The 13,728-nt window shown below is 43.6% G+C and overlaps 1 protein-coding gene across 4 annotated transcripts in view; it reads left to right on the forward strand.

Annotated features, from left to right (window-relative positions):
- Positions 1-13,728, forward strand: part of ARHGEF7 (Rho guanine nucleotide exchange factor 7) — an 832,785-nt gene that overhangs the window by 660,895 nt on the left and 158,162 nt on the right. The window contains exon 19 of one of the 4 annotated variants that reach the window (XM_069205130.1): positions 6,900-7,076. The exons of the other annotated variants lie outside the window; for them this stretch is intronic. Within the exon in view, the coding sequence (XP_069061231.1) occupies positions 6,900-7,076 (177 nt within the window). The remainder of the gene's footprint in view (positions 1-6,899; positions 7,077-13,728) is intronic. 4 annotated transcript variants of the gene reach the window in all.

The following is a 13,728-nucleotide window of genomic DNA, read 5'->3' on the forward strand; positions in this document are numbered from 1 at the left end:
GGATGGGAAGCTGACACCAGGGAACCTGTGGGGACTCCACTGATGTCACTGTGATGTTGTTTCCCGTGCTGAGATTAGGCCAGCTCCCCCTACTGACACGGAGAGCTATTGAAAAGTTTATAGATCCAGTCTGATGCCTCGGATATTCAACAGGTAAGGAATCTATGGGTGGATAGGATATGTCTACCAGAAAGATGGTTACCAAAGGTAAGTAACTTGTCTGTACAGTATGGTGAACCCTGTAACATGCACGTAACCTTTTGAATGAAGTCAGCACAGTTTGTGTTTACTGTCATAACATCAGAACTGGATCAAAACGTCTTGGATCCTGATGAACAAATCTTCTAGACCTCTAACTGCAGGTTCCTCACCTTAGATTATTTCCCAGTTGTCAGGCTAAATCCAGAAAACATTGAATAGTACCTCTGTACGTCGGTAGGTGGTGTCGATCCGACTCAGTGTCGTCCACGTTAGAAGTGATGTTGCAGGTCCCATATAGGGGGTCAACACATGACATCAGTACCTTTCTTTCTGCTAAAGCAGGATAAATCCTGAGAGCTACTTCCATCTTTTTTTCACCACCTTTTTTCGAATTTTTCCCTACTGCTTTCAAGCTTTGCTCCCGGTGTTTTAGGGAAACGTCTCCCAATAAACTCACAGGCTTCGAACCACATGAAGAATGTCACCGCCTGTCTCTTACGCGCACTTGGTGTGTCTGTGGTGCATGAGGTTGAGCCAAAACCACAAGGCTTGCTCTGATTGTATGCCTATGAATCCTCTTGAGCCGATATTATCATGCATTTTGGGACTCAGTTGCAAAGCTGCTTCCGTAAGAGGGCCGTGCTTTCCTCAAACAAGCCTTGACAAATAGTAAAAATGCAGCAAAGTTTTGCCATCAGGAGTGGGCTGGATACACACACTCCCAAGACAAACCATGGCTTCTACCGTGGTTCTGCATCACCAGGCTTGGTTGCAGCCCATTGAGTTCTCGAGGGATATCCGGGTGTCCATGATTGAGATGCCATTCGATAGCTCCCACCTATTTGCAATGCTGACACTGGCTAGCTTTCCCTGTGTGGCTGGTCCCAACAGCACTCTTTTTGCCCCTACCATGGCAGGGCATGTATGGGCCTCTGCAATATTATTCGTACCTGGCAGTACAGCCGCAGGCTCAGTCCTTTCATAGGTGGGTTTGCGGAGCCCAAAGAAGGTGCAGGAGTCAGACCTAGTGAGCTGTCCAGTCTCTCATCCCTCCAGTGGCTACCTCTAAGTCTCTTTATTGTAGCCTCTATTCAGCACAGCCAGTCCATTGACTGCAGGATTAGGCACCAGCTGCACCAGTAGTCTGTGATAACCTCTGGCAAGTGGGCTCTTCAAATTGTGCAGAAAGGATACACCCTTCCATTTGTGGAAAGCCCTCTACATTTGCCACCATCCCAAGAACAGCCAACGGAGGGCCATCTCTCATTGCTCCATCTGGAAGTACAGGCTGTTCTGGCCAAAGTAGCCATTTAGAGGGTGCACACACCAGAAGGGGTATAGGGTCAAGACTGATGTCCATATGGCTGGGTCCAAACTGGGGTGGCGTGGTGGGCAAAATAACAATGGATTAAAACCAGATCTTTGTGACTGGGGTGAACGTTTGCATTGTTCAGCATTCCGTCCATCATCTGTTCTTCTTACTTTTGTGCCTTACATGGGAAGGGTATGCCCAGACTTCGGTCCTGTGCTCACTGCAGCACAGGATTCAAGCTAGCCTGGCTAATGAGGGGTGATACCCTGAAACGGGTCCCAAGATGCTTGACTCCGGTCCAGGGAGGACCTGGCCTGGCAGTTCGGGCTGGACTGTTCCCGTGGGAAACATGTTCAAGACTAATTTGCATATGGCTGGGTCCAAACTGGGGTGGCGTGGTGGGCAAAAAAACGATGGATTAAACCCAGATCTTTGTGATTGGGGATAAATGTTTGCATTGTTCAGCATTCCGTCCATCAACCATTATTTTTACTTTTGTTACATTAGAATTATGGCGTGGTGGTTGTTCCCAATACTGTTTGGTGCTGAAAAAGGATGAAAATTTCCAAGGACTATTAGATTTTCATCCTCTCAACTACAAGATGTCTTGGCTAAGGTTTTGTCTGTGCTGTATCCTGGACTCTTGATGGTAGCACTTGACCTACAGGATGTGCATTTCCACATCCCTGCCTTGCCAGCCCAGAGGTGTTACCTACAGTTCACAGTGGACCACGAGCATTTCCAGTTCACTGTGTTCTCTTTCAGCCTTACGAGTGCCCCTCCAGTGTTCCCGAAAGTGATAGCAGTAGTCCTAGCCCAATTGCAGAGGTCGGGGGTCCCAGTCTTCCCCCACCTCAATGACTGACTGTTGAAGGTGGGCTCAGGACAGGCAGTCGTCACCCACCTCCTGACTACAGCGAACCTCCAGGTTTCTCTGGGGTTCACTATCAATGTGCCAAAGTCACACCTGACCTCCTTTTAGACACTTTCTTTCATTAGAGCCATTCTGTACACAGTGTGAATCAGCTCCTCCTATCCTCCAGAGTGGCGAGTCCTGGATGTTCAAGCAATGATTCTGACATTTCAGCCTCTATCCTGGACTTCTTGAGACTGACTGAGGCTGCTGGGGTCTATTGGCCTCCTGCATCCTTCTGGTGAAGCATACCCAATGGAACATGCAAGATCTACAGTGGGACCTGAAATCCCAGTAGGCGCAGAATCAGAGAAGTCTATCTGACCTGGTCCAGATATCAGAGGGGGCGTCACAAGATCTGCAGTGGTGTCTGATGAACTGTGATTGGAATAGCAGCAGAGCCCGCTTCCTCCCCCACCTGTAGCAGACAGTGGTGACTGATGCTTCACTTCTGGTTTGAGGTGGTCACCTGGGAGAGGTGGTGATCAAACGTCTTTGATTTACAGAGGAGTTCCAGCTCCACATCAATCTTCTGGAGCTGCATGATTCATTTGGCATTGAAAGCCTTCCTTCCATCTATCAAAGGAAGGCTAGTTTGTGTGTTCATGGACCACACCACCGCAATGTGGTATTGCAAGAAACGGAAGTGTCCAGTCTTAGTTCCTGTGCCAGGAGGTTCTTCTTCTCTGGACTTAGCTGGAGCGCCAGGACATCTTTCTGGTCGTGCAGCAACTGGCAGGCTCACTTAACACCAGGACAGACAAACTCAGCCATTTATGCTTTGTGAATCACAAATATTGAATGTATCCGTAGGTGGCCCAAGGACCTTTCTGCACCTGGGGAGATCCTTGGCTGAATCAATTTGTTTCTGCCAAAAATGTGCAATGTCGGCACTTCTGCATATTGGAATTTCTAAAGCTGTTCTAGTTTGGAGACACATTTTGTCTTGAGTGGAATTTGGGTCTCCTCTCTGCCAATACCACTCCTGCCCAAAGTTCTCAAGAAGATCAGGATAGACCGAGCTTAAGTTATTTGTGTGGCTCCGGATTGGGCACAGAGTGTGTGGTATCCTGACCTCCTGAGCATAGGTCCTCCTGTCGGGCTGCCCCTTCAGGAGGATCTCCTCTCCCAGGAATACGGCATGGTCTTTCACCCTAACCTGTTCACTCTCCATCTTCATGCATGGAGATTGGGTGGCGACAGTTGAAATGTTTCAATCTTCCACCCAAGGTCTGTGATGTCATCTTGGCATTCAGACGTCCCTCCACCAAGACTCTATATGTCTGCTGTTGGAAAGTTTGTGGCTTGTTGTTCATCGCACCAGGAGGATCCTCTTTCTGCACTGTTCTCAGAGGTGTTGCTGTTTATTTTGTTTCCAACGCAGCAAGGCCCTGCGCACTGTTAAGGGTTGCTTGTCTGCCATTTTGGATTTCCCAGGGTTACCGAATCAACCCTTCCTCTTTAAGTCACCTGTTATAACTGATTTTCTGTAAGGTTAAATCCACAACTGTTCTCTGCAGCTCTTAACCATAAAAATGATCTTTCTTGTGGCTGTTTCTGAGACAAGATGGGTTAGTGAGCTTGAATCCCTAACAGGTCTCCCTCCGTGCACCAGCTTTTTCCGTGACAAACTGTTTCTTGTATGGACGCCTCTTTTCTGCTGAAAGTTGTTACACCATTTTATGTTGGCCAGAGCGTCACTCAGCCTACTTTTGTTTCCCCTCACCACTCTAAGGAGGAGGAGAGATTACATCACCTTAACCCAAAGAGAGCATTCTCTTTTTACATTGATTGCAGCAAGGACCTTCCGGTGATCGATCAGCTCTTCGTCAAGTTCACGGGAGCGAGAAAGGGCAAGGATGTATAGGACCTGTACACCTCAATGGATTGTGCTCTGCATCAAGATTTGCAACACGTTAGCTAAGAAGCAGCTTTCAGAAAGTTTGTGGGCCCATTCCATCCGGGCCAAGGCCACTATTACTGCGTTGTCACCCAGTGTACCTGTCCTGGACATCTACCAAGCCGCTCATTGAGCTTCCTGCCATATCCTCACGGAGCACTACTGTTTGGATAGCCAAGTCTATTGGGACGGGCATTTTGCCCATTCAGTCTTCCAGGATTTGATTGTTTAAACCAGTTTGCAGACCCACCTCTGAGGTATTGCTCGGATATCTATGCCAAGGTCAGGAATCTGCAGTTAGAATTCTCTATCAGATGGACAAATTGCTTACCTTAAGTAACGCCTTTTCTGGTAGAGACTCTAACCAAAGATTACTCACCAACGTACCCATCCTCCAAGCTCTGCGAACTGAGCTCTTCACCCTGCAGATCCCGTTAGATACTGCACACTGGTCAAAACATTGTTTTTTTTACATTGCTTTGCATTTGTAGCACAGAAATAGTCACAAAAGAAACTAATGTCAGCGCACCAGGGTGGTGATTATATGAGCACTGCAACATCACTTCCGACATTGAGACGATCACCACCTACTTGTGCACTGAAGGTAATGATCTAAATTTACCAGTTCCAGTGTGACACCTTAGGAGTATTCTAAGGTAGAGAACCTACGGTTAGATAGTCGCTACCAGAAAAGGCATTACTAAAGGTAAGTAACTAGTTTGGTTAGGCACTTAGATCAAAATAATCTACTTGTGCCACTTACTGCAAGTGACTGATATTAAAGAGCTGCTTTTGAGTTGTGATTATAGGGCAGATAAGTGGTCACTTTTAGACTTCCCTCCTCTGAATAGTGATGTTACCCCCTCCATAAAAAAAATAGCGTACAGAAAATAGTAAAAACAATTTTGACTTCATGGGTGAGAGGTTTTTGCCAGGGCCTTTTGTTCTACCTTACCATAATGTGTCTTTCTGTACCACACTGATGAAAAAGAATTGATAAAGCATGTTTAAGATATGTAACAACCATGTCCCTTTAAGTGGTTTAGCTAAACAGGTAAGTTTAAATATTTCCTAAGTAGTAAGAAGGTGAACACGTGTTGAAGGTTTCACAACATTTGATATACTTAATCAGGCCTGTGTTGTTTAAATACATTGGACCACATCAGTGACTTCCCTGTGGGTTTTTTAAAACCCTTGATAAAGTTGTCTATTTTCTTAATCTGTTAATTATTTTTCTTTTGCATCCTAAATCTGGAGTTATCTTTGTTAGAGCTTTTTTCTTTTTTTTAAAGAAAATCGTTCTGTGTTTTTGGTGGAACATGAAATGCATTTAATTTAAATATTTTGCTCTTTATCTTTTCTTTTCAAGAATCCTCAGCCCAGGCTACAGATAAAAGCAAGTTCACATGTCTGACTCTTGAATAAATAGATTTCCTTTTCAAAGATACCTTGGTCTCTAAACAGGTTTACATATTTGTATATGTCTTCCAGAACCAGTCGATTACTGTGTTGTACCAAACAGTTACTGCCTAGCTGGCTAATACTCACTCCTTCCATTACATTTGTAACATTAATTTGACACGCAAAAAAAAAAACTTCTTAATCTGCTTTCGCTAGCCTGCTGGAGAAATAAGGGTGTAAGGCATGATTCATATGCCTTATAAGGGCTTTCATGCACTTGCATAGTAAACACTTGTCTTGCTTTTTCATTTTGTCCTAAAAATGCAACTGTTAACCATCTGCTTTTTCTTGACATTTTGACAGCATCCAATATATAAAAGTCTGTGGCTCTCATAGCATTACTTATCTTTACTTTCTTGGCATCGCCTTTAGAATAACACCAACCACCCTCTCCACTCCTGCTCCAGCGTTTACACGCTCATTTAGTACTTTTAAGCATAGTTTGCCCCCGTACTTCCTTCTTCAGAAAGCTCTTAGAGAATTGGCAGTTGGCTTGATTTTGAAGCTGATGTTGTGTTATGATGCCTGAGATTTAAATGTAATCCTTTACCATATAACCAGTGTATTTTTAGAGTGATTGTAAAAAATAGACCTCTTTGGAATATGTGCATAAGTATTGTCTTGTGTAATGCAGACGTCTTTATTTCCTCAAAATATTAGCCCACAAGAAGCACATTTAAATATGAATCAGTGGCTCTAAATCGAAAGATAAGTAGTGGAGGCCATGTATTTCTTATAAAGCAGGCTACAAGTGAAAGAAAATGTATTGGTTTGAAAAGGTTTGGTGAAACATCCATTGGCAAAAAGGAAGAATTGGTAAACCCATACCTAGTGGACATTGTCATACAATTTTCTCTATTGAAGCTGAAATTGTCACCTGCCTGCTTTATAGGTTACCAGTAAATCAAACTAAAAACAATTTCTTACTAGCATTCGCTTGAAAATTAGAAGCACAAATCTGTTGTTGTCCTTTTAACAATATTTTCTCTCTTCCTTCTCTTCCCATCATTGTTTACGTTTTGTTTTATGTTATTTTTTATTGTTGCTATTCCTTTACATCACCCTTCTCCTCTTCACCTTCTCCATTTCATTCCACCCATATACATCCTTAGCATGGCAAGGCACTGACCTGATGCATAATCACGTCTTGGCTGATGATGACCAATCAAGTCTTGACTCCTTGGGTCGTCGCAGTAGTCTTTCTCGCTTGGAGCCTTCAGACCTCTCCGAAGACTCTGACTATGACAGTATATGGACAGCCCATAGTTACAGAATGGGGTCAACATCTCGTAAGAGCTGCTGCTCATATATCTCTCACCAGAACTAATGCACTTCTGAGCTTTTCTTAACAAATGCCTGTTATTTCACAACCTGCTTTTCTTATATGTATTTTTGTGCTCTGTCTCTATAATGTGATGTTTTAACAACTCTTGAGTCTCTGATGGTTCACTCCTACCCCTACTAGAATTTTATGCCAAATGTTCACGTACCATAGAAGTCTAAAAAATGGAAGTGTGTATTCTGCAAAGGATATACTGTGTGGTCTTTTTATGACTGATAATGGTGTGTATGTTTTTATACTGGTGTCTTTGTGATTCACCAGTGCGTGCATTATTGTATTTTGTACAGAATCCATACTGGTTTGTGAGCTCTGTCAGCAATATTAGCCACTTAATGTTTACGTTTTTAAAGCGCATTTACTTGTATGAATTATGTAAATATTGATAAGATATAAAAATTAACTCACCCAGTAAATATACAATGTTCATTTGCCCGTGCTGCAAATGAAGTCTTTTTTAAGTATTAAATGGTAGCCTTAGTCCTGGTTTTCGAATTCTAGTACCAATGTAGTAAAGGATTTCCAAACCTACTGAGTGAGAAAATCAGAAGTGCAATTACCAAAATTCTTGGGCTGCTAGTTTAAAAACCAGTGAGTATTCACGTCAAATTCTTTGGAACTTGGTCCATGAATCTGTGAATGAGAGCATGTTGAAAAACAGTAAATCTCGTCTGTTTAACTGCTTGTGCTTGTGCTATAGCTATAACTAGGGACAGAGTAGATTCTCCTCTATCTAACCTATCCTTTCAGTTACCTAGTATGCTATTCAGTTTCATGTCTGGTCTGTGCTTGGAGTTATCTTGTGTGAGACCAGAATGAAAAAAAGTTGCATGCTTCAGGTATAATCTCAATTGTCTAAGCAATCTCCAGTAGGCTACATTGGTGAATGTTATAATATGAGGGCCATGTCACACTTCATTTGTTTTACTATGGCACCCATTTTAAGTGTAATTTACTCAAGTCTCTCAGTATTGTCAGTCCTCTTCTTTGTGGTGCTCATACTCCATAGTAAACTCAAATTGATTAGTGGTCACAATTTGTCCTATATCATAATTAAACTTGTACTTCATAGTGATATCTATTACCCACACCACACCACATTCAGTGAAGTATGAATCATCACTCGGCAATGAGAATAATGCATTTTGAGGCATACATTTAAGAAATTGATTTTGAACACTGGTTGCTTGTGTGGAGTGTGTGCTCTGAGATTTCCTTGAAAGTGATGCTCAGAGACCAGACCGATTACCACCAAGATTTCTCCAAATTTAAGTGAGGGAACCATTACCGAACAAAGCTTGCTATGACTTTGCTGTTTGCAGGAAAATGTGCTACTTTGTGACAAGGTTTGCAGAAGGGTTAGAGGTCAGATCGAGTTAATTTGTATCCTTAGTCTTGCTCTGCATGGAAACTCATAGATCCAAATGGTTTTGAAATACATATATATTGTTAGAAATGGGGGTCTCTAGGTTGCAGTCGGTTTGCACCCTTAGCAAGTAGGGAGCCTTATTCTAGTCAGGATAAGGGAGATACCCGCTTAAATAACTTCTTCTCACCCCCTTGTTAGCTTGGCACGAGCAGTCAGGCTTATCTCTGAAGCAATGTGTAAAGCATTTGCATATAACACACAGTAATAAGTGAAAACACTACAAAAGGACACAACACCTGTTTTAGAAAAATAGCCAGTATTTATCTATAAAACAATGGCAAATACGATAAAAATCCAACATACAGTAATAAGAATAGGAATTCTGCAAGATTTACTCAAAAATACAGTTCCTTGAAGTTGATAGCTCCACCTGGGGCTATCAGGGTGTCTTGATCAACAAAACCAATAGTTTAGGTAGGACACAGCGTTGCGGGCCAGCTACGGTGTTGGGAACATCTGCAAACAATACCTTTGATTTGCATGGCATCGTGATCCTTGTGGTGAGCTCAAGAGAACGCCGTCGCTGGTGTGATAGTGTCAGTTCAGGAACCGGTGCCGCAGTCGTCGGGCCCTTGAAGTTCACACGCGTTGCAGATCGAACTCCTGGCTGATGAAGTCAGGATGGCGTTGGGGCTGCGGTGCAAAGCGAGATGATGCGACGTGCGGTGCCCAGAGGTCACGGTGCAGGCAGTGGCTCGGTGACGGCATCCAAGGGCATCGGTGAGAGCAGGGCTGCGGTGTGAAGCGGGGCAGAGAGAAATGCAGTATCCACAGGCCAAGGTACAGGCAGCAGCACTGGTGTCAGCAAGAGCGGCCGCGTCAGGGAGGCCCAGGCTGCGGTGTGTGCAGGTGATGCCAGAGTGCTGGGCCCACAGGTTGCGGTGTGAGCAGTGGTTCGGTGAAGTCGTCTGATGATGGCGTCTGTGAGACCAGGGTCACAGTGCGAAGCGGGGCAGTGTGGCTCTGTGCTGGGGCGGTAGGTCACGGTGCGGGCCAGCAGCTTTGTTGGCGGCATCGCAGTGGCTTTTCCTCTTGAAGAGCACAAAACATGCAGGCCACAGTGCTGCAGGTCGAGGAAACTGAAGTCGTTGGTGCCCCTGAGACTTCCAGCAGGAGGCAAGCTCTACTCCAAGCCCTTGGAGAACTCTCTCAAGCAGGATACACAGCAAGGTTCACCATTTGCACTCTTTTCAGGCAGAAGCAGCTACTGCAGGCCAGTCCAGCAAAGCAACAAAGCAAAAGGAAAGCACTCCTTCTCCAGCTCTTCAGCACTTTTCCTTGCAGAGGTTCCTTTTGATTCCAAAAAGATTCTAAAAGTCGGGGGGGGGGTTGGGTCTTCTTCTTATACCCTGTTCGGTCTTTGAAGTTGGCAAACTTGAAAGCAAAGTCTTATGTGTTTGCAAGATCCTTTCTTGTCCAGGCCATACCCCAGCCACACACCAGGGGGTTGGGGACGGCTTTGTGTGAGGGCAAGCACAGTCCTTTCAGGTGCAAGAGACCACTCCTCCCTCCACTCTAGCTCAGATGGCTAATCAAGATATGCAGGCTACACTCCAGCACCCTTTGCATCACTGTCTAGAGGAGAGGTGTGAACAGTCCAACTGTAAAACTGACCCAGACAGGGAATCCACAAACAGGTAGAGTCAGAGAATAGTTTAAGCAAGACAATGCCTACTTACTAAAAGTGGCGTTTTCAAACTCACAATCTAAAAAACACCTTCACTAGAAGATGTATTTTTAAATTGTGAGTTCAGAGACCCCAAACTCCCTATTTCTATCTGCCCTCAAGGGGAATCTGAGCTTTAAAGTTATTTAAAGGCAGGCCCCATGTTAAGCTATGAGGGAGATAGGCCTTGCAACAGGGAAACTCGAATATGGTAGTATTTCACTGTTAGGATATGTAAAACACACCAGTACATGTCCTACCTTTTGAATACAATGCACTCTGCCCATGGGGCTACCTAGGGCCTATCTTAGGGGTGCCATATATGTACCAAAAGGGAAGGTTTGGCTCTGGCAAGTGGGTACACTTGTCAGGTCGAATTTGCAGTTTAAAACGGCACATACAGACACTGCAGTGACAGATCTGAGCCATGTTTACAGGGCTGCTTATGTGGGTGTCACAGTCAGTGCTGCAGGCCCACTAGTAGCATTTGATTTACTGCCCCTAGGCACCTTTGGTGCACTTTACTTGGGACTTACCAGTAAATCAAATATGTCAGTCATGGATAAACCATTCAACAGTACAATTTACCTAGGGAGCACCTGCACTTTAGCACTGATTAGCAGTGGTAAAGTGCGCAGAGACAATAAACCAGCAAAAACAAACCTGAAAAAATAGGAAGAAGGCGGCAATAAGTTTGGGGATAACCCTGCAAAAAGGGCACTTTCCAACATGTATACTATAGCATACAGTTTGGGGCAGTGGGTAAGCCTACTTAAGATATTGGCTACCTTCATTGTGAGTGACAGCATTCTGCTCTTTAACAAGGAGCACATCCACACACAAAGTAGCTTTCTTAACTAAAAAGGGCTAGAAGGGCAATGAATGATTTATGAGACAGAAAATTATTTTGCTTTTAGCCAGTGGTTATTTATTGATGTAATTATTTTTAGATTGATGATAGCAGAGCTGCTTCACCAATAATACGATTTTGTAAAAACTATTACAAAACAACAAAAGCCACCACCTGACCTCTTGACCTTGCCTGTGCTTGTTTTTAAATGGAAGGGAAGTAGTGGCAGCATGCTTCTGTTCAGCGATGATGGAGTGTCGTGTGGACATAAACATGTGTATGGAGTACTGATGTTCAAAGCTCTGTTTAACTCTGCAGTAGAAGCATTTTCTAGTCTCATTAGATGGCTCTAAGTTAATTGGGACAAGCCTGTCCTCAAAGAGTAACAGAAGTCCTCTATAATGTTTCATTCTGTGACTAATATCTAATCCTAAGAATGAGTTCAATATCTCATCTGCATTTCTGGCAAAAACCTTCCTGGCCATCAGAGGCCTCCTGTGTGCTCTTCATAATTAACTGTGGGTTCAGGGAATGGGAGTATGACAAAGTGCAAGCAAGTGCTGATGAAATGAGCTGTCAGATATGGACATTTTCACCTGAGGGACTAGATCCATTTTAAGAGTGATCACTTATCTTGCTCTCTAGATTGCACCCTTTTCCCTGGCCTCCAGTATGCAGGAAAGAACAGAATAGCAATCCATGAAAGAAATAGCATCCTTTTTTTAAAAAAAATAACCAGTTTTATTATGTTTAAACGTAAAAAAGAGAAAAACAAAAACATGACATTGAGTACATGATAGCACCATTGATTGAGGCAGGTCAATACAGTTATTGTGATTGATAACACTCTCCTCCTCCCCAACCAGAACATAACAACACTACTCAAAAATGCATCCCCCGGTGTGCCCGCCATTTCCCCCAGATTGACATCCCATTGCCTAAACCCCTCAAACCGGGACACCTGCTGCAGCCACGCGCCCTGCCACGATGGCCAGGGTCTACCTTGTCCTCTGGGCGCTGCTGCTGGTCCAGCGGCCCCCAGGACCATCGGGCCGCTCGTTCAGGTAGGATTCGGTCGGATGGATGGCTGGCCACGGAGCTCCGTTAAAACGTGGATGCCATGTTGACCGGCGTAGCCATGCCCCCTCAACTAGATCCTTTTTAGGCAGATTTTCACTCTCTCCTAATGCATCCTTGATTTAAAATATTGGCACTGTTTACTTTACATTTCTGCTGAGACATATCACATATTTATGTCCTCTTTGACACCAATTTTTCAAAGACAAGCAGGGCAGTACAGACACCGACATCAAGGCAAGATTAGGCAAAGCAAGGACAGCCTTCATTCAGCTAAAGAAGATCTGGTGCTTCAAGGACCTAACATTGCAAATCAAGATCAGGTTTTTTTAACACCAACATATCGGTTCTGCTGTATGGAACAGAAACTTGGAGGACAACAGTGATCACCACCAACAAAGTCAAGACCTTCATTAACACCTGTCTGAGGAAGATTCTCCAAATCCGCTGGTCGAACATCATCAGCAACAATGACCTATGGAAGCAGACTTTCCAACCCACTGCTCATGAAGAAATCATGAAAAGACGCTGGGGCTGGATAAGAAAAAAGTAAAAAGGAAGGCCAAGAAACACCTGGTGTGGATGCCTCATGGCTAACTTCAATGAAATGGGTTACACCTGGAATAAGACTGAAAAAAGCCTAGATCAGAGGTGGCTGGGAGAGTCCTGGTTGATGGCCTATACGCCAGGAGGGGTGGTAGGCATAAGTATGTAAGTGGCTACGATTTTCTGAAAGCAGTAAAACAACTCTTCAGTTAGGTCATCACTACACGAAAAAAGACATAGCTGCACCTAAGAAAATGACAAAGTTCACATATTAGATCTGTTTGAACTTGAGTCCATCCAAAATGTCCCAAGTCCCAGAGCTCTCTAATTGTGTAAATATTTCTTGGTAAGCACTTGGTGCCGTACTAAAAATTGTCGGACATAAAAGTAGCAGCCTACAAGGCAAATGGAATTGAGGCAGTTTACCTTTACGATGGCTCTGAGGGATTTGTATGATAGTATGCACCATATCCCTCTGAAAGTCTAACAGATAGTTTTTTTGAGTTTTGCTTTACTCCGAGGAATTTAACAAAGTCTAAACCTCCTGGTCACCCTACTCCAAAGAAAAGCAACACATCAGAAAATAAAAATCATAAAGGGGCATAAGAAATACCAAACTTTTGTTCTGTAAGGTGTTTTAAACTGCTTTTTTTTCTAAAACCATAGGCTTCTAGGAGTATTTCAGAAAAACTTTAATTGTCTGGTGTGTATTTTATGTGGATTGTTTCCCACTAATCTCTCAATACTTTTACTAACGAGCCTTGATTTTCTGTTATTTTGTAATATTAATGTAGCAGGGTAAAAATACCCTAAGACCATCCAAATTTGTTTTTTTTACCCTATTTAAGGGACCCAGAATAAACACACTAAGGTTTAAGAGGATAGCCTTAAGATAGTTATAACTGCACATGAATAATTGGATCCCTTACAAATATTGTGATGGTAGAAAAATACTATATTGCACCACCCCTGCTGATGATGAAACAAAGAATGTAGTAGCAGCCCTATGATGAAGTATGCCACTAATAGTGGAT

The sequence above is a fragment of the Pleurodeles waltl genome, chromosome 8, assembly GCF_031143425.1.
Source record: "Pleurodeles waltl isolate 20211129_DDA chromosome 8, aPleWal1.hap1.20221129, whole genome shotgun sequence".
NCBI classification, from domain to species: domain Eukaryota; kingdom Metazoa; phylum Chordata; class Amphibia; order Caudata; family Salamandridae; genus Pleurodeles; species Pleurodeles waltl.